This window comes from Buteo buteo, chromosome 12 (assembly GCF_964188355.1).
Source record: "Buteo buteo chromosome 12, bButBut1.hap1.1, whole genome shotgun sequence".
Lineage (NCBI taxonomy): Eukaryota > Metazoa > Chordata > Aves > Accipitriformes > Accipitridae > Buteo > Buteo buteo.
In genome coordinates this window covers 25,327,669-25,346,733 of record NC_134182.1, presented here as the reverse complement: position 1 = coordinate 25,346,733, position 19,065 = coordinate 25,327,669, and the positions used below count along the sequence as shown (strand labels likewise).

Sequence of the window (19,065 nt, the reverse complement as noted above, 5' to 3'; positions counted from 1 at the left end):
ATAGATTTCATCTTTATATTTTCATTTGATTTTCAAAGCTTTATACTATACTATACTTTATACTAATACTTACATTTTTATTTTAGAGTTGCTACAGGAATTTACAATAAAACCAGAATTTAACCAGGTATGGAGCTGGCTCATAGTTTGTTACTGAACGAGGAAGCATTAGCTCAAATCACAGAAGCAAAGAGACCAGTCTTTATCTTTGAGTGGTTAAGATTTTTGGATAAAGTGCTGGTAGCTGCTAACAAGGTAATTTAATGGTTGTTTTTCCTTTATTTCTAAAACATTTGTATTAATTTCATGCTAGAGAAGGTTAAGAGGTAATGGCCAGGTGATAACAGTATGACTTCAGATTCAGCCTGAAGAGCCTCTGTATTAGTTTGTAGCTTTTAAGTATTTAATTGTAGGCAGTCAGTGTGACTCAGTTATATAACACATAGCTTGGTTTGAGTTCTTCATTGTCATAAATATTTGGAAGGCAAAACCTTCCCTCCCAGTGTAGGGATTCTTGATGGTAAAGAGAATTAAAAGATGTTCTAGGCAGGTATTACTGTATTTTTAGTAAGTGTTTTTTAAAAAGTAAAGATTAAATAGGGTACCAGCTAATTCTGATCATTTAGCATCTGTCTCTGCTATTATTGAATGTATCTCAAATCTCATGTGAGATAAGCAATTTGCTGAATAACATGCCAGTGGGAGTGATATAAGATTTACTTCAATCTCTTGTAGGTTTTTCTGGGTGTTGGAGGCAAGACACAGGATTAAAGACTTTTCTTATTTGTTTTTGGTCCATTAACAGACAGATGTCAAGGAAAAACAGAAGAAACTTGTAGAACAGCTAACAGGACTGATCAACAGTTCCCCTGGGCCACCTACGCGAAAACTACTAGCAAAAAATCTTGCTGCTCTCTACAGCATTGGAGACACATTTACTGTTTTTCAGACGCTTGACAAGTGTAATGACATCATCAAGAGCAAAGATGATACTGCAGCCTACCTGCCCACAAAACTGTATGTTTAATATTATTAGGGAAAGGTGAATGATTTTTAAGCAAAGTGGTCCTAGATAGTACAGAAGAATCTGCCTAAGTGCACATTATGTTTACTTATATTTTGCATACTTATGTGCAGTTTACATGTGCTTGATATAGCAAGAGAAAAGAGCAAGATTGAGATTGTGGAGGGCAAGACTCAAAAGGTGACAGACGCGTACATGGCTACCTGAAAGTGAGATGCTTTCATCTAGGCAAGGGATTATCTTATGTTTCTTCACATGCTTATATCATGGAAAGGATAACAGTTGATGAAGTAATGCAATGAAGAAATTCCACCAGTGGGATTATTGCTGGTTGCGCTCAGGTACCCCATTTAAGATGGAACCTGCAGATTGTCAAACAAGAGCATTAGCTATCATCCTAAGCACAAATGCAGGCTGGACGATGAGTGGATTGAGAGCAGCCCTGCAGAGAAGGACTTGGGGGTATTAGTGGATGAAAAACTGAGAATGAGCCACCAATGTGTGCTCACAGTCCAGAAGGCCAGTCGTGTCCTGGGCTGCATCAAAAGAAGCGTGGCCAGCAGGTTGAGGGAGGTGATTCTGCCCCTCTGCTCTGCTCTGGTGAGACTCCACTTGGAGTACTGTGTTCAGCTGTGGGGCCCCCAGCGTAAGAAAGACGTGGACCTGTTGGAGTGAGTCGAGAGGAGGGCCACGAAGATGATCAGGGGGCTGGAGCACCTCCCCTATGAGGACAGGCTGAGAGAGTTGAGGTTGTTTAGCCTGGAGAAGAGAAGGCTGCAGAGAGACCTTATGGCAGGCTTACAGTACTTAAAGGAGGCCTACAGGAAAGATGGAGAGGGACTCTTTATGAGGGAGTGTAGTGATGGGACGAGGAGTAATGGCTTTAAACTGAAAGAGGATAGATTTAGATTAGATGTAAGCAAGAGGTTCTTTACTGTGAGGGTGGTGAGACACTGGAACAGGTTGCCCAGAGAGGTTGTGGTTGCCCCCTCCCTGGAAGTGTTCAAGGCCAGGTTGGATGGGGCTTTGAGCAACCTGGTCTAGTGGAAGGTGTCCCTGCCCATGGCAGGGGGGTTGGAACTAGACGATCTTTTAAGTTCCCTTCCAACCCAAACCATTCTATGATCTATGCCCAGAGAATTGTAACCAAATGTTCAAGTTTTTTTTCCCCGTCAAACGTAGCCTGTTTGTATTCCCCTACTGTGATATACTGGACAAGTCACTCAGAGTGTGTATACCTGGATGTGTGTGTGCATGTATGTCTGATCCAGTTCATCTTTACTTATAGGAGCAGTCTCACTGGTAGGAATTTGGTTAATGCCACCAATAGCTTCTGCTGAAACTGTTTTTACTACTTTCTCACACATACTGCTTCATATGTTCACAGTGTCTAGTGAACCCCAATTTGGGCTTGCCTTCAGACATTTATCATAACAATGGGATTTAACAATAAAATCTGAAATAGTCATCATTTGGGCAGATACTGTCCTCCTTTTATTTGAAGCTGTTGCAACTCTGTGAGGAACTTGTGTAAGTGGAAGGGGTTTTGTGGTATAACATGCCCTGAAACTTATACTGCTCACTCAAGTGGTAGTCCAGAAAGTTTTTTTACTGTGTGATTTCAAACTTCAGTTTTCGGTGTTTCTGTAGAAGAATTGTGTAGGAGACATGCCCATTAAGAGGTAGGCTGTAATGAGTTTGTAACAAATAGCTTTGCTAAGAAGTTATTTACCCAAGAATTTCAGGTTTTCAAAAAAGCTTTGTTCCATTGTGATGAAAAAGTGCAAGTTTTCACGAGCTGCTTCTGTGACTGTCCTGAAGCAATTTGTGCATATAACTGCAGTACAGCGTTTCTTAAACTATTCCTTATCTCAGATGGTAGGAGAAGGAAAACATGTATATAACTGTTTATGGATCCAGTGATTTTCACAGCACCTATAAAATACATAAATTATTGCATAACACAAGAAAATTCAAGTTATTCAGCTTGAAAAGAAAACCATCATTCAGTATTTACAAAAATGTGTCAGGATATATTAAAGGATAAGGGTTATCTTGCACGTGCTTGGGAAAGAGACGGTTTATTGAAACACAAACCCCTAATCTTGCTGAGATTTCAGCATACACTTATCTTCTCTGGAATTTTCCACTTTGTATGTAGATCCTGTAATAATACCTGTTCAAATACATTTGTGTTCTTAGAAGCTAGTAACTTTTCTGTTACTTTTTTTTTGTAAACACAAAAATTATTTAAATGCACAGTGTTAAACAGCCAGTATAACTAGTCGATAATAAATATTTTTATTCATCAATGATGATTAAAACATAACATTTCTATTTAAGTATTTGTCTTCAGTTAGATAACAGAAGAAGGATACACTGATTTATGTCTTGTTTCATAGGGCTGCTGTGGCATGTGTTGGAGCATTTTATGAAAAAATGGGCAGAATGCTGGGTAGTTCTTTTCCGGAAACAGTGAATAATCTTTTAAAGTCTCTGAAGAGTGCAGAGGTAAGTTTCAGATTATTTTATGTATGTGGTCTCGATTACATTTAAACTGAAACCTGCTTCCTCCACAGGTGTTTGCCAAAATGCCTGGATTTTTAGCCTTCTACCTAGAAAAATGCAAATCACTTACGTAGTATCAAGCTAAACATGTGCATGTATTTTTACTGCAGAGAGGTTAGAGTTTTGTCATATGAATATTATATTAGTTGCTTCATAGCGGCATCAGTAATTAAAATTGCAAAATGGTTGTATGTACCATTTCTAACTACTGTGTTAGTATTTCTGCTCAGGTACCCTGAATTAAATTCAGTTGTTTAAAAATTATTAATAACTACTTAAGTTTTTCAACAAAGATGTTACTCTGCATGGTGGCAGGATACATTGTGCCCTGAAAAGAGTGTGCCATAATACTGAGAGAATGTGTCCTGGGCTGTCAGTGGGTCTGATTTGATGTAAATAGCTCTGGGATTTTTTTTGTTTGTTTGTTTTTGTTTTATAAAATCTATGACAAGTTGGAAGGAGTACTGATTGTGTGGATCTTGTCCTGGCAGCTGTTTTCTTTGGCTGTGTTGTCATACCTGTGTGATTTTTTGATTTTTTTTTTTAAATTTTTTTTTTTATTATTTGTGTGTGTGCCCTCCAACTGTAAGTACCAGCCTGTGTGCAGGTATAGTAGGAAGCTGTTGACTACTTGGGCTTCCTGTTCCCTCTCATCAACTGTTTTTCCTTTTTGCCCAAAGGCTGCAGCAGATAAATGGTGGGGCCAGGCCAAGCATCTTGTCTAGGGTCAATTTATTGGATTGCCTGGGCTCATCTTCATTTATGTGACAACTGAGGCAGTTTTAGTAAAGCTGTGTATAGTCCTTACTGCTATCTAAAACAAACTAGGTGTTGGTTTTATATGACTTCAGTGACCTATATGATCAATGTTTCAAAAAATATTCCTGCATGGAAGCAGGAAAATGCAGAATTATGCATCTGGTTCTTGATATAAGTACTGTGTCCACATTTTTGTATAAATGTGTTTTGTGTGTGTGCAGTCTCAGGGCCGCAGTGAAATTCTGATGAGTTTACAGAAAGTCCTAAATGGACTTGGAGGAGCAGCAGCTTCTTGTCACCGTGATATTTATAAGAATGCCCGATCTCTGTTGACGGATAGATCTATGGCTGTACGATGCGCAGTGGCTAAGGTGGGTGTGTTTCTCACCAGTCCTAGAAACTCTTGTGCTGTGACTGTGAAGTACATGCAGTTGAACTGTGACCTGTTGTTTATGATAGGAAACTTGGTAATTACTTGGGCAAGGTAAGTCCTTACTAGTTTACACTGAAGACTCAGACATTTGACTTATTTTCTGTAAACGAAGGTACTGTAATACTGTCTTCCCCAATTGTAAACAAATATGAGATAGGAACATGTTAGCTGTGAGCCTCAGTGGGAGAGGGTTTTGGTAACATAGTTCTTTTGTTGTGCTTTTCTCTTTCAATTTTTATTTATGTTTTAACCTATTCCATGAGTCTTATGATTGTTTACTCAGCTAAGTTATTAGGTAAATGGGAGAGTGTGTTTGTGTAAATTAACTCTTAAGATATTCATATTAAAGTATTTGCTGAATAAACCTGATAATTACACTGATACTTAGATAAAAGGTAAGAATGGTCTCCGTTGCTGCTCAGCAAGTCTTTTTTTCCTACAGTGTCTGCTGGAATTACAGAATGAAGCAGTGTTTATGTGGACAGCTGAACTAGAGAATGTTGCAACACTGTGCTTTAAAGCTCTGGAAAACTCAAACTATGGTGTGCGAGTTGCAGTGTCAAAGCTTTTGGGCACGGTCATGGCTACAGCACTGATACCGAAACAAGCAACAGGTACAAGTCCTTCTGGATTCTATTTCCAAGCGGACAAACTGCACCTTCACTACTGTGTTACATGAGTGTTGCATGATACATTGTTGTTCTGGTAGATAGAAGCTTGTTGGTGGATTGTTTGGTTTTATAAACTGTAAGCTAAAACAGTGCAGAATCCCTGTTGTAGTTGTACAAAGAAAGAGCGATCAAACTATCAAAAGTCACCTGGGAAAAGTAGCTTATTTTTTAGGCATGAAAACAAGATGTTATCTGAAATGTTGGCTAGATTTATGTTTGCAAGACAGTTTTGAACTTGTAAGTCTGGTTTCATGATCATTGCTTGTATTGGTTGGAACTTTGGGATTAAATGATTACTTTTCTTTTTGCAAAAGTGATGCGACAGAATGTGAAGAGAGCCACACTTGAGGAGGTCTTGGAGCTCATGGCCACAGGATTTCTGCGAGGGGGATCTGGTTTTCTGAAGAGTGGTGGAGAGATGTTAAAAGTAGGAGGATCTGTCAATAGGGAAGTGCGAGTTGGTGTTACCCAGGTTTGTCATAAGCTGTAAGGTTGTGGGGTTTTTTTAAATAAAGTAACATTTATACATAACTGTAACTTTTGTAGTAGGAAAAATACACACTTCTACTCTTTATTTGTTTGTAAGTTAATTTACAAGTCTAGTTTGACTTGCCTGTTTTGAGAAATGTACATGCAGTGTCATTCACCTAAGCTACTTCCGTTACTGATGTGCAGTAACAATAGATTAAAATATGTGCTAAGGAAAGCTTATTTGATCAGTGTATATTAGGTGGGATTAACTTGAAAAAATATTTGAAAATTTAATATGCTAAAGACTTTAGCTCCATATTTAAATTTTATTTCTTTTTAGAGAGGACACACTGTTGTCCTTTAGTGTGTGCTGGCTCTTTTTTCAGCTGCTGGATAAAGTTTGCAGCCCTGATTTTTCTTCTCTCCATATGTCTGTCTTGAGTAAGTGAAATCTGCTGTATGCGGAGCTCCACTTGTCTGATAGAGAAAAGTGGCAGCAGCATCTCTTCAAATTCTGGCATTCTCACTCTGACATACATTTCAGTATGCTGCAGTAACTCACCAGAATCCAGATTTTTTGATTGTAGGGTGTTTTGTGAAACCCTTTTACTTTTTCTCAGCCTTTTTCAGGTGAACTTGGCAAAAATGCCTGGTCTTCATTGTGAATTAGAACACATTCATGTTGCTGTTGTTATTGACATTATGTTCTTAAAATTTTTAGAGACACACACACTTAGAGCAATGGACTGGGTTTTCTTGCTGTCATCGAGAGTATTTTGTGCTTCACAGTGTATGTAGTAGTACAGGAGCTGCTCTTGGCCCTGGAAACAGTTTAGCTTCGATGACAGAGACTTGGCTAATGGATTGATTCATCCTGCTTAGCCTCATTAGGGTTGCTTATTACTAACTGGTATTGCTACTGTACTGCATTATGCATTAGTATAACTGTAGTCTTTAGTCTTCAGTGACTGCACGTAGTCTTTAGTTTCTGTTTTAATTGGATCTGTATGTAACTTCTGAATTTGCAGGCCTATGTTGTCTTTGTTACAACATTAGGAGGTCAGTGGTTGGAGCGCAACTTTGCTACGTTTTTGTCTCATGTTCTTGATCTGGTCTCCCATCCTCGTGCAACTCAGACCCATGTGGAAGCAGTTTACTCTCGAAGATGCGTGTCCTTTATCCTGAGAGCAACTGTGGGCAGCTTACTTGGGGAGAAAGCACAGATTGCAGCTGCGAAAGATATATGTCAAGCTATTGGTAAACAAATGAAGGCAGTGGGTGAGAACTGTTTTTCTTTATTTGAGACAAGTTGAAAGTTACTGTCATTATACTGGGTCAGCTGTTTCTCAGCTTTCTTCTACTGTGAGGAATAATTTTGTTGTTACGGTAAAAGAAAATTCAGCTGCTTTCTGTTTGAAAGACGATATCCAAAATGTAAGTTCTACTTGAAAAGTAATTGTGTCAAACTGGCTTGTTATCCAGTGATGGCTTTTGACATTGCATTTACTTAGAATGGAAGTAGGGAAAAAAGTGTGCATTTGCAATCTATCTTGGGATAGATTATACTGAAAGTCACGCAGAGTTCTTTACTACCAGTGTTGAAGATCCCGTAGATCAGGATCTTGTAGTTGTGTATCCCCCGCTAATACCCATACTGATATCCAATTGGATTTTACAGGTGATAAATAAAGATGTAATCTGAAGACTAGAATTAGGGAAGATCAATGTGGCCCCCTTTGCAGGACTTTGCAGAATATATAATCACTAAGAGGACTGACAAAACTGTGTTGGCATTTGTTTCTTAGGAAATGAGTTAATTCAAGCTGGAGATGGAGAAAGTAAACTGGAATTGCACAACAATGCATTTACCAAACATCTGTTTCTTCTCCTTTTTTGCTGCCATCTAATTTGAGTTTAAAGTGGTGTTTAACATATGGAAATGGAGTTGATTTTGAAACTTTTGCAGGTTCTTCTCATAACTATTTTTTGATAGGGTAGGTACGTTTTGATAGGGTAGGTGTGGAATCTTAAAAGCATTCTGACTGCAATAAATATTACTTCCCAGGAAAATAAGTCTATTGGAAATGCTGCTTCTGAGATAAAACAGTTGCAGAAATTCTTCCTCCTGCCACCTTGTCAAAGCTGCAGGAAATTCCATTATGTATTTGGATGTTCGGAAGAACTGTTTCATTTATTGAGCATTTCTGATGAATTTGATAATAAATTGGAAGGATTTTTAATTGGTGATGATTGCTTCCCTTCATATAAGGGGGACAATTTTCTAAATTTGTACTGTAGTAGACATATAAACATTAAGCTGATACTAAAGTCCCTCTTCTTTGAAGTGATGGTTGCTGCTTTTGGGTTACTGTGTAGGAGAAGGAACATACAGAGGGATCTAGGATCTTAATTGGGTAACTTTAAGGTGATTGGAGGTTGTGATTAATTATTTAGTAAAGGTTTGGGGTTTTTTGTTTGTTCCATATATATGCATGCAAATTTATATGCAGAATGTAGATATGTCAAGATTATATTTTTAGTTACTGTGTATAGATAAAATACAGTGTATATGTGTACATTTGCTTTTGCTGTATTATCCTATTAGTCCTACCTCTTAGTGCATTGCCATCCATAGTAACTGCTGGGCATCTGTTTTTCATGGTCTTTGAATGATTGTGTTTGGCTGATAGCTGTTGTCCTGGTTTTGGCTGTGATAGAGTTAATTTTCTGCTTAGTAGCTGGTACAGTGCTGTGTTTTAGATTTAGTGTGAGAATAATGTTGATAGCACACTGATATTTTAGTTGTTGCTAAGTAGCGCTTATCCTAAGTTAAGGATTTTTCAGTTTCCCATGCTCTGCCAGCGAGCAGGTGTACAAGAAGCTGGGAGGGAGCACAGCCAGGACAGCTGACCCAAACTAGCCAAAGGAATATTCCATACCATAGAATTTCATGCTCAGTATCTAAACTGGGGGGACTTGGCTGGGAGGGGTGGATTGCTGCTCGGGCATTGGTCAGCAGGTGGTGAGCAATTGCATTGTGCATCTCTTGTCTTGTCTTGGTCGTTTTGGGTGGGTTTTTTTAATATTCCTTTTCATTACAATTCATATTTATTATATTTTGTTATTATTGTTAGTATTATATTTTATTTTAGTTATTAAATTGTTCTTATCTCAACCCATGAGTTACTTTACACCCCCCCACCCCCCACCCCTCCCCCCCAAAATTCTTCTCCCCATCCCACTGGGAGGGGAGGAAGTGAGTGAGCAGCTGCGTGGTGCCTAGTTGCTGGCTGGGGTTAAACCATGACAGCCGTAAAACTGTTTCTCTTCAGAATGTGTTTGCTTTGTGAGTTCACACTATGACCAAGCTTGTGGTTTTGTTTCAATACAGGGTTGATGTCAAAACTATGTTAAGGTGTGATTCAAATGGTAGGTAAGCAAGATACATCAAGATACTTTTTGTTTCCTTTTCTGCAGAAGCAGTTGTGAATGATGCTAACAGTGAAAATAAATCAGGAGCTGCTGATGTAGCTGCAAGCCAGCATGTAATGGTGTGTGCCCTCCAGGAACTGGGTAGTCTGGTTCAGAGCCTGAATGCCACTGCATCTCCTCTTATTCAAGAACCCTCTATTGGTATGCAATAAATTTAGATAGATTAAATGAGACATTTGAGCAATGAATATGAAGTATCATTAAATCTATTTAAATAATAAATTAATATGTAAGAAATAAATTGATGAAACTGGCACTCCCTGTAGTACTCCAGGTAGCTACATTTGTCCAGCTCATTGTGTTTAGTACCCTAACTTTAGTTCAAGTTTGACAAAGTATTAAGCAACTATTTTGATCAAAGTCTGCCTGAAGCTCTTTTTTAGGGTGAGTAAAGTTGTAAGTTGTGATTTTTAGCTTTTTTTTTTTCTGATAATGGTTTTATAGGAAATACATTGTTTTGCTATATAAGTTCTGAAATATTTGTTCCTGGAAAGCTGTATTGCATTCAGATACCAAATTTCTGTGGGGAGGTTAAGAGTGTTTTGACAAGATGAAGCTGTGGATAGTCACATTATAAAAAGCTAGTTATCTGGCTTAAGTTGACTGGTGTTTATGTGGGACTTTCCTCTTGTTTGTTTTAATCAACATTTATACTGTAGTGTTGCAGTTTGAAGTTTTTTTCTGTTTGTGGATGCCTGTGTTTTTTCCAATGGAAGCGCAAGCTCCTTTAAACATTTCATTGTGTAGATTGTTGTCACGATGCACATGACATTCTTCTCATACTGATTTTGCTCCAACTATGGGGTGGGGAAGACTGTGCTCATATTTATGCCTTCTGACTGCTGTGCCCCATGAGAACAGAGTGCACTGTATCTCAGTGTTATTTTTGCTAGCTGCTGTGAAGTAAGCAGGTAGAAGTTGTTCACCAGCTACAGAGAAAGCAAGAGATAAGGCAGCAGTAGGGACTTTGAAGTAAGAGTTTGCAAAGTTAGAGATCTGGACTAAGGAAGGTGTTGGTGTGGAGACAGATTGGACTGAAGACTTCACAGTTAGAAAGCAGGATTAGCTAGGCATGGCGGTTTGGAAAGTGTAGAAGTATGGTAACTTGGTGCAGGGGAGACAGCGCTGTGTCAAAAGCAGAGTACAGCGGTCAGTGACATCTGCGGCATGTGCTTGTCTACAATGTGAAGCAAAACCAAAGATCAGTCTGACTGTTGCTCTGTTATTGGCAATCTGTGTAAAAGATGGGCAGAGTAGGAATCATCTCATCCAGTACCTGTTCCCTTTTGTAGGGTTACTGCCTCTTTTTAGTTGTTCAAGTAGTAGAAGTCAGTGCTATGGCTCTGGCAGCTCCAGCTTTGCTGGTAAAACCTGATGTGGAGCAGCATAATGCTAATAACACTTCTGTCTTTCCTTAAAGAAAAAGGCGAAGTCATAAAATTCAAGTACTCTAATTCTGGCTTTCTTAACTTTCATGTTGCCTGTCTAGTATTGATTCAGTTTACTTGTCTATGTATATTAAAAAGCGCATCATAACTTTAAGATTGTAAACTCTCTCTTCTGTAGGTCTGTTGGAGACAGTAACTTCAGTTCTTCTTCATCCCAGCATGGCTGCTCGGCTTGCTGCCGCATGGTGCTTGCGGTGTGTAGCTGTGGCGTTGCCTTTTCAGTTGACTCCATTTTTAGATAGATGTGCAGAAAGACTCAACAATCTGAAGACCTCCCCTGAAGCTGTTAGTGGCTACAGTTTTGCAATGGCTGCTTTGTTAGGTGGTGTGCATCAGTGTCCCTTAGGTATTCCTCACGCCAAAGGAAAGGTGAGATAATGAGTTTCAGCTGTGAGTGTACTAAAAGTACTTTTTTATCTAGAAGTAATAGCTTTGCAAAGTGTGTGACATGGTAACAAGTTAAAGCATTATTGAAATTGAACTTGTTCCTAGCAAGAGAACAATGGCCAAAGTATGTGTTTGTAGTATTTCAGTTGCAGTATTTACCAGCTGTTTTTCCCCTTTCTTTCAAATTTGCATTCTTGTTTGGCATATTAATGAATAATTGCTGAAGAGAATATTACTGTCTGTATTGTCATACACAAAACACTAATCATCTGCATGAAATGTAATGTGCATTCATTCTTTATGGAAAGTCAATTTAAATTATTTGAGAACATGTTTGTATGTAGTCTGTAAGGGTGGATATGTAGCAGTAGCTTGCAGTGGCTTAATTTATATTTTTAAAATCCTTTTGTTTTTGTCATTGGTGCAGATGGTGGTCAGTATTGCTGAGGATCTGTTACGAACTGCTGCACAAAACAGCAGACTCTCCTTGCAGCGGACTCAAGCTGGATGGCTTTTACTTGGAGCACTTATGACTTTAGGTTTGTAAGAACAGTTGCTTTTTGTTTTATTTTACTGCTTGTCCAACATTTCTGATTATCCACTGTGGCAAATGGTCTCTACATATAATCAGTCCAGTATCTAGCACAAGAGTATTTATGCCAAGGGAAACGGAGTGTTAGTGCATTTATTTCAGCACTGTTGTTCATGCTGGGGAGAAGTAAAATATTAGTGTTTACATAAGCTGAAGGATAGTAGAAGGTGTCACACCTGAAAAAAAATTCTGCTCTGTTTTTAGAAACCCAGCCTTTAGTCATACTGTGAGAAGGGCAAAATTGCCCATAGTCTTCCTTCCTGAATACTGTGGTGCAGAAGAAATGAACTGTAAATAAAACTTAATGAGCATTCCAACAAGTTGCATGTGTGCCTCTGGATAGGCAACAGTACTGATTAGAAGTGTTACCAGTTTAAAAGCCATTCAGTTGTATTTAAAAAAAAGCCAGCCTTATGTTCATATCTGCTATCAAAGAAATATCAGAAGCTGTATTTTGAAAAGTTTTAGGTATACTCTTTAATTTTGCAGCACTAGTGGGTTTTTTTGGTTTGGTTTTTTTAATACCAGAAAATATGATAAAGTTCTAATGCATTCTGCAGTATTTTGATCTCTCAGCAAATACCATTTTGTGTTTCATCTTGCTTCTCTAAATTGTCTGTCTTTTTTGCCAGCTTATTGTCATGTTTTTCTAACAGAATAGCCCTATTTTGGTTGTCCTTCTCCAATATATTTTTAATGTGCTTGCCCTGGATCTTCTGGAACTTTTTCAGAAGTTTTCTTTAAACTTGACCATTAAACTAGTTACATAATCAGTAACTGTCAGTTATTTTTATGCTCATTTTATGAGCAAGTTAAGATAGGCTAAAGAGCTTGCCTTCAAAATAGTAGTATAAAAATATTAGAAGTCAGAATAAAAAGATAGTAAAAAGATGGTTGGCAGTGGTTACGTATTACATGACAATGTATAGAATTGCCTATTTCCTATTTTTAGTACTGATATCAACAAACAGACTTACCTATACTATTTATTTGTCACACTTTCAACCTACAAATGAGAAAGAATTTCCTTTGTTTTTCTTTGTTCAAGTAGGGAGAAAGGAAGAGAAGTGAAACAAGAGAAAAATAGCTTAAAGACCAAAAGCCTTCATGGCAGATTTTTCACACTTAGTTAAATACAAGTTTTTATTATACTGTCACTTTATTTTTTTGCATAGGTCCTTCCGTTGTTCGGTATCATCTGCCTAAGATGTTATTGCTATGGCGAAACGTGTTTCCACGTTCTCTGAAGGAGTTGGAAGCAGAGAAGGCAAGAGGAGATTCTTTTACCTGGCAAGTAACACTGGAAGGCCGTGCTGGAGCTCTGTGCGGTAAGAATTTCAAACTTCAACATTACAAGTGTGCAGTAAACCAAAACATGATCCCAAGTATTACAGAGAGAACTCTCATAACTTCCCTGCTTTCTTTGAAAATGAGTAAGATGTGTCAGATTTTCATCAATGTGACCTGGTTTTGGCATATGGTTTTATGAACATGTCACAGTCTTTCAATAAACATTTTTAGTTGCTGCTTTTTTGATATTATCTTAGGATCTGTATCTTGCTCATGCTTTATACTTGTTTGTTTCAGTAAAATTTTAATTTAAACTGTTTTGTTATTAGCTATGAGAAGTTTTGTTGCTCACTGTCCTGAGCTCCTTACTGAGGATGTAATCAGGAAATTGATGACACCCATAGAATGTGCCATGACAATGATGTCGCAGTAAGTAGGCAGTTTTTGCTCTTTATTCACTCCTGTCTTTTCCTGGACCTGAAATACTAGAACTAATCTGTTCTAATTTGTATTCTGACCTAGTACTGTGCTGTTGCTGCTTGTCCATGTTGAAAAAAACTTATATGAGCATTGTGTTTATGGTCATTAGCTTTGTAAAAGTATATTATGGCATAGCCTGTGCTGAAGGGCCTACCATGGTAACTTCTAACTGTTTTGGATTTCCAGTTCAGTGAGCTTTTGAATTTGTGGTTTGCTTATCCTTGTGCAAGAAATGAGAAGACTAAGATATCGGTATACTAGATGTTAATCAATAAACTCTCCTCTTATGGAATGTACTAATGAAAAGGCTTTAAAGGTTTTGCAGAATAAAAGAGAAACCACAGTTTTGGGGTCGGTTTTGTGGTTTGGTTTACACCGCCCCCCACCCCCAAACCGCTGAATTACAATAGGAGTTTCTGAGGAGGAGGTACATGTCTCTGATTTACAGCAGTGGAGGGGGGGATTTGTGGTGTTTTGTTTGTTTTTTTTAAAAAGTTTGCTCCAAACAATTACCTCTGAAAATGTACTGATAATTGAGTAGTTTTGCTCAGAGTAGTTATCTGAACATTGTTTTCTTGTATTGGCTAGAGCCGTACCTTGTGAAAAGAAATCTGAAAATACTCTTTTCAGTAGCTGCAATATTTCTGGCTGTCTCTTTTTCTATTTTGATTCTATAGCATTCCATCAGTAATTAAAGCCCATGGAGCTCATCTCAAAGCTAGTGCAGCTATGGTCCGTTTAAGACTTTATGATATATTGGCTTTATTACCTCCGAAGACATATGAAGGTACATAAATTTTTAACAATTTTTATTAAAGTAGAATTCTGCTTACTCCTTTTGATGTATTTTTGGTGCTTGCCTTTGAAGCAGATAGAAGATTCAAAATAGAATCTTAGGAATCTCCAAGAGTCTTGTACTGTATTCCTCATCTTCTGTATGTTGTCTTGACAGTATAACTACGGAGCATGAATATTGCAAAATATTAGAGTAACACTTAGAGTATAAAAGTTACAATCCCACTTATAGGATTGAGAGGTATGGGGATCATGTTCTGAAATCCAATTTAAGTGTTTTATGTTACTGTTACTTAAAAGACAGAGAACATTACTTCTTAGTGTACTCAAAGGGCAGATGTGAGAATGAAGATTTAGTTTTGGTTGCTGGTATTTTATTCTTTTTTAACCTGACCTGATCTATTAGACAGATTTATGCTATTATTATTAAATTGCTAGGCACTGTCACATGACCTGACACAATCTGACAGATTAGCTTTTTGGTTTTTGTTTGGTTTTGTTCATTCATTATATTTACATGATCATGTGGATGAGCAAAGTTTTGCAAAAACTGGATTGTCATCCTGGAACGGATGGCCCAGTCTGTTGTTTAGAACACTGATTTGGGAATTGGGAGCCCAGGGTTCTGTTTGAAGCCTTGCTCTCAACTCTAGTCTTGTCAGGTTTACTCCTCTGTCTGTTTGGTACGCGTAAAATTGAGGTAATGGTTTATGGTTTGATTTGTAACTTCTGGTCGCTAGCTGAACTGTTTTGGGTAAGAAGCAGCAATGATTCTTTTTAATGTCCATCCTTTCAGGATCATTTAATGCACTTCTTCGAGAGTTGGTAGCAGAATTTACTTTGACAGACAACTCTGCTAATACAACCACATCACTCCTAAGATCTCTTTGTCATTATGATGATAGTGTTCTTCTTGGCTCTTGGCTGCAGGAAACGGATCATAAGTCAATTGAAGACCAGGTAATAAAAAGCTAGAAGAATAATGAATTATCTGCACTATCTGTCTGTGTGATGGGGGGAGGGGAGAAGCCTTTTGAAACTGAAGCTTCATGCCTTGTTTTTAGTCTTATTTCAGAGATTTGTTAGATGTAAGTCCTTCCATCTACAGTGTACTGTTTAGATTAAAAACTGCCTACAGCTGAGATACAAATTGCATAACCCTACTCATATGGTTGTGGTTAGTGAACTAACCTAATTTCTGTAAAATAGAACAACACTCCCTGCCTCCCACCCTCACCCCCCACTCCCTGATCTTCCTAGTCTAGCAGTTGTTCTCTTATATATTTTTTTTGAACCAGGAGTAATGTAAGTTCCACTTAAAATGTTTTATAATGAAACTGCTGTAAAAAAACCCAGTATTGCAAATGGTGTTACAGCAAAACAAGATTTAACTGGTTTTATAGGTGTAGTATGAAATCCGACATTTCATTTGGAAGTGCTGACACAACTTTGTTGGCATTATAAGGAATTTGCTGCATTTCTAAAAAAGGTGAATCTTTGAAACAGGAATTAAAAATTTAAAAAAAGCAAGCAAGTATTGCTGGAGGAGGGGTCTCTCTTAATAAAATTTTTTAGATCAACTGGTAATGTTGATCCAGTTAATCATTTTTCATATGGCCCTTGCAGAAGAAATGTAGCGTAGGGAACAATTTGTTAATGTTAAATAGTTTAGGAAACTATCTGTTAATAGCCTTCTCTTTTCTTTCCTAATTTGTGATGACTAGGAAGGGGCTGGCTAACTCTTTGCAAGGCTTTTACCCTCATATACTTCAGGATTTAATGACATGGAGAAAAAATGTTTGTCCATCTGGGTATACGCACCAGCCTATTTCTGTCTTCAGAATTCTGTTCTCATTTTTGATTTCTCAGTGAACTGTATTCCCTAGACAGCTGACTGTTAGGAGCACTTGCTGAACTGTGCCATCATAAACTTTGCAACATAGCTTCTCAGAAATTTCTTGGTGTAAGAAGAAGGCGGGAGCTGAAAATGCCTCTTTGCCACAGCCTATCTAATAATGGCAAGGTTTCTCAGAAGGCAGCTGTCTTGACTGAGCAGATCCAAAACCCAAGACTGATACCAAGTGTGAGAACCCAAGGGGAAACTGTTGTTTCAGAGGAAAGATCAGCATGTCAAAGTGAAAAAAAGGATTTTATATACTTCCCTTGTTTGTTGTGGTGGACATAGTAGACTTCCAGGTCAATCTTCAATCCACAGAGCTTTCTGGGACACTCCTCTCCCCATGCCCCTTCCTCCCCCCCACCCCCGCCCCCCTTTTTTTAACCTCTAAACCTGTAAAAGTGCCAGTGTTGGTAACTGAGGCCCTGCAGTGCATCACAGGATTCTCTTGTGCTTGGTCACATTTTATTTTTTAGTGATATGGAGGTTTCAACAGATGTTTGCTCTGTTTTCTGGCCTTTTAAGAATACAGAGCTACTCAATTCTAATTTTATTTCATGATAAAATAATTAACAAGTTATGAAAATAAGTTTTCTTCAGAGAAAATAGATGATTGTTTAATTGTGTTTCCTGAAAGAATGATGGTTAGGAAGTATTTTCATGATGATAGGAATGTTAGTAATTTTAGTACTGTTTCTAAATCTTTCTGTGTAGGAAATCACTACAGCCAAAACTGATTGTTTAGTATACTTTATTGTAACACAGTGCTCAGGGAGTGAATGAATAACCTTTTTTCTGAAATGTCACTTCGTAGTCAGTGATTCAGAAGCTACTATTTGTACCAGAATTAATCTGCTTTTCTCTAACTTCATCTCTTACTACTAGGAGTGATAGTTTATGCATTTATCCAGCAGTTAACTGCTTTGGCCCTCAGGAATTTAGCTGTCCCTGTAAATGCTAGTGTGCATATGCATGGGGACACCATAGTTGCATTCAGGTGTTTGTAAGCTTTGTTGTTGTTCTAAGATACTGTCATGGTTTAACCTCAGCCAGCAACTAAGCACCACGCAGCCGCTCACTCACTTCCCCCCCACCCAGTGGGGTGGGGGAGAAAATCGGGAAAAGAAGTAAAACTCGTGGGTTGAGATAAGAACGGTTTAATAGAACAGAAAAGAAGAAACTAATAATGATAACACTAATAAAATGACAACAGCAATAATAGAAGGATTGGAATGTACAAACGATGCGCAGTGCAATTGCTCACCACCCGCCGATCGACCCCGAGCAGCGATTCCCCACTGTCACCCACCCAGTTTATACACTAGATGTGACGTCCCATGGTATGGAATACCCTGTTGGCCAGTTTGGGTCAGGTGCCCTGGCTGTGTCCTGTGCCAACTTCTTGTGCCCCTCCCGCTTTCTTGCTGGCTGGGCATGAGAAGCTGAAAAATCCTTGACTTTTAGACTAAACATTACTTAGCAACAACTGAAAACATCAGTGTTATCAACATTCTTCTCATACCGAACTCAAAAACATAGCACTGTACCAGCTACTAGGAAGATAATTAACTCTATCCCAGCTGAAACCAGGACAGATGCTTCCTTATGTGTTTTGGTTATCTTGAGTTCCAAATTTTTTGTGTGAACATATATTCAGAGGTGTTTATATTATGTGGCATTTTGCAGCTTCAGCCAAACAGTGCATCTGGAAGTGGTGCTTTGGAACATGATCCATCTTCTATTTATCTACGCATCCCTGCTGGTGAAGCTGTACCTGGTCCCCTTCCTTTAGGAGTATCTGTCATCGATGCATCTGTGGCTCTCTTTGGTGTGGTTTTTCCTCATGTCTCGTACAAACATAGGTCAGTTTATATCAGTGTTCAATTTCAGAGTCCAATGTCTTGTTCTCTGGTTAGTATTATGTTTTGATTTTTTTTCTTGAAATAAGAATCCACTTTGATATCAAGTGTTTTTAAATTCCAAGTTCAGTATTTGGTGTTCTTTGTGTCTCACGATTCCAGAATGTGTGTACTCAGTTCAGAAATAAGGTGATTTCCTCAGTTTTATCAGTTTTGAAGATGAGGGTTCAGAGGTGGAGACTAGATTCTTCTATCCTCTTACTGTATTTAACAATACTAATGTCTCCTGCAACCAAAATTTCCTGCAAAAATATCCATTGCAACTAACTTCAAATCAGCCTTGAAAACATAGCAATGGCATCCTTTGAATTTCATTTGGCTTCCACGAGTAAGACCATTTGGTTTATACTCAGCAAATGATTCTATGTGTGATGAGAAAGAGGGAATGGAATTCGTCTTATTTTCCTTTGTGTTCCACATTACCTTTGCAGAGTTATGAGTTGTCAGGACTACTTTTGTCATTCAGTTTAGCTAATTTGTCACTGAGCACAGAATGAAAGCTTCTCTAAGACGCATTTCAGATATGGAATATGGAGGGTAACACTATTTTGAATGGTAGTGGAGAGGCAGTATTTTTCTACTCTTGTCCTTATAGCTTTCTAGTTATACAGCCAAATATATCTGAAGACTCACTTCCTCTTGGTGGTGTTTTCTTCAAAGGGAATAGTAAACATTTGTGGATAAGCTAAAAGAACCAGCCGAGGGACTTTCAGAGTGACTCTACCCTTTCTACCTAAAGTGAATACCTTCTGCAGCCCCTGAAGCATAAATTCTGTGACTGAACTTAAAAGGCCTTTTTGTTGTGTGCAGTTTTTTACCAGCTGTGTTTTAGTTTGTAT

General features: G+C 38.1%; 1 protein-coding gene across 5 annotated transcripts in view; it reads left to right on the top strand.

Moving 5' to 3' along the window:
• The window catches only part of HEATR5B (HEAT repeat containing 5B), a 60,795-nt gene that overhangs the window by 2,925 nt on the left and 38,805 nt on the right, over window positions 1-19,065 (top strand). For all 5 annotated transcript variants that reach the window (XR_012652511.1, XM_075043089.1, XM_075043091.1 and 2 more), the window contains exons 2-16: window positions 87-255; window positions 806-1,017; window positions 3,427-3,535; window positions 4,573-4,722; window positions 5,227-5,398; window positions 5,770-5,927; window positions 6,955-7,204; window positions 9,404-9,559; window positions 10,985-11,235; window positions 11,681-11,792; window positions 13,021-13,173; window positions 13,465-13,564; window positions 14,293-14,402; window positions 15,207-15,370; window positions 17,994-18,169. Coding sequence is in view for 4 of the 5 variants with exons in the window: in XM_075043089.1 (XP_074899190.1) it covers window positions 130-255; window positions 806-1,017; window positions 3,427-3,535; window positions 4,573-4,722; window positions 5,227-5,398; window positions 5,770-5,927; window positions 6,955-7,204; window positions 9,404-9,559; window positions 10,985-11,235; window positions 11,681-11,792; window positions 13,021-13,173; window positions 13,465-13,564; window positions 14,293-14,402; window positions 15,207-15,370; window positions 17,994-18,169 (2,399 nt within the window). In the remaining variant the exon portion in view is untranslated. The remainder of the gene's footprint in view (window positions 1-86; window positions 256-805; window positions 1,018-3,426; window positions 3,536-4,572; window positions 4,723-5,226; window positions 5,399-5,769; window positions 5,928-6,954; window positions 7,205-9,403; window positions 9,560-10,984; window positions 11,236-11,680; window positions 11,793-13,020; window positions 13,174-13,464; window positions 13,565-14,292; window positions 14,403-15,206; window positions 15,371-17,993; window positions 18,170-19,065) is intronic.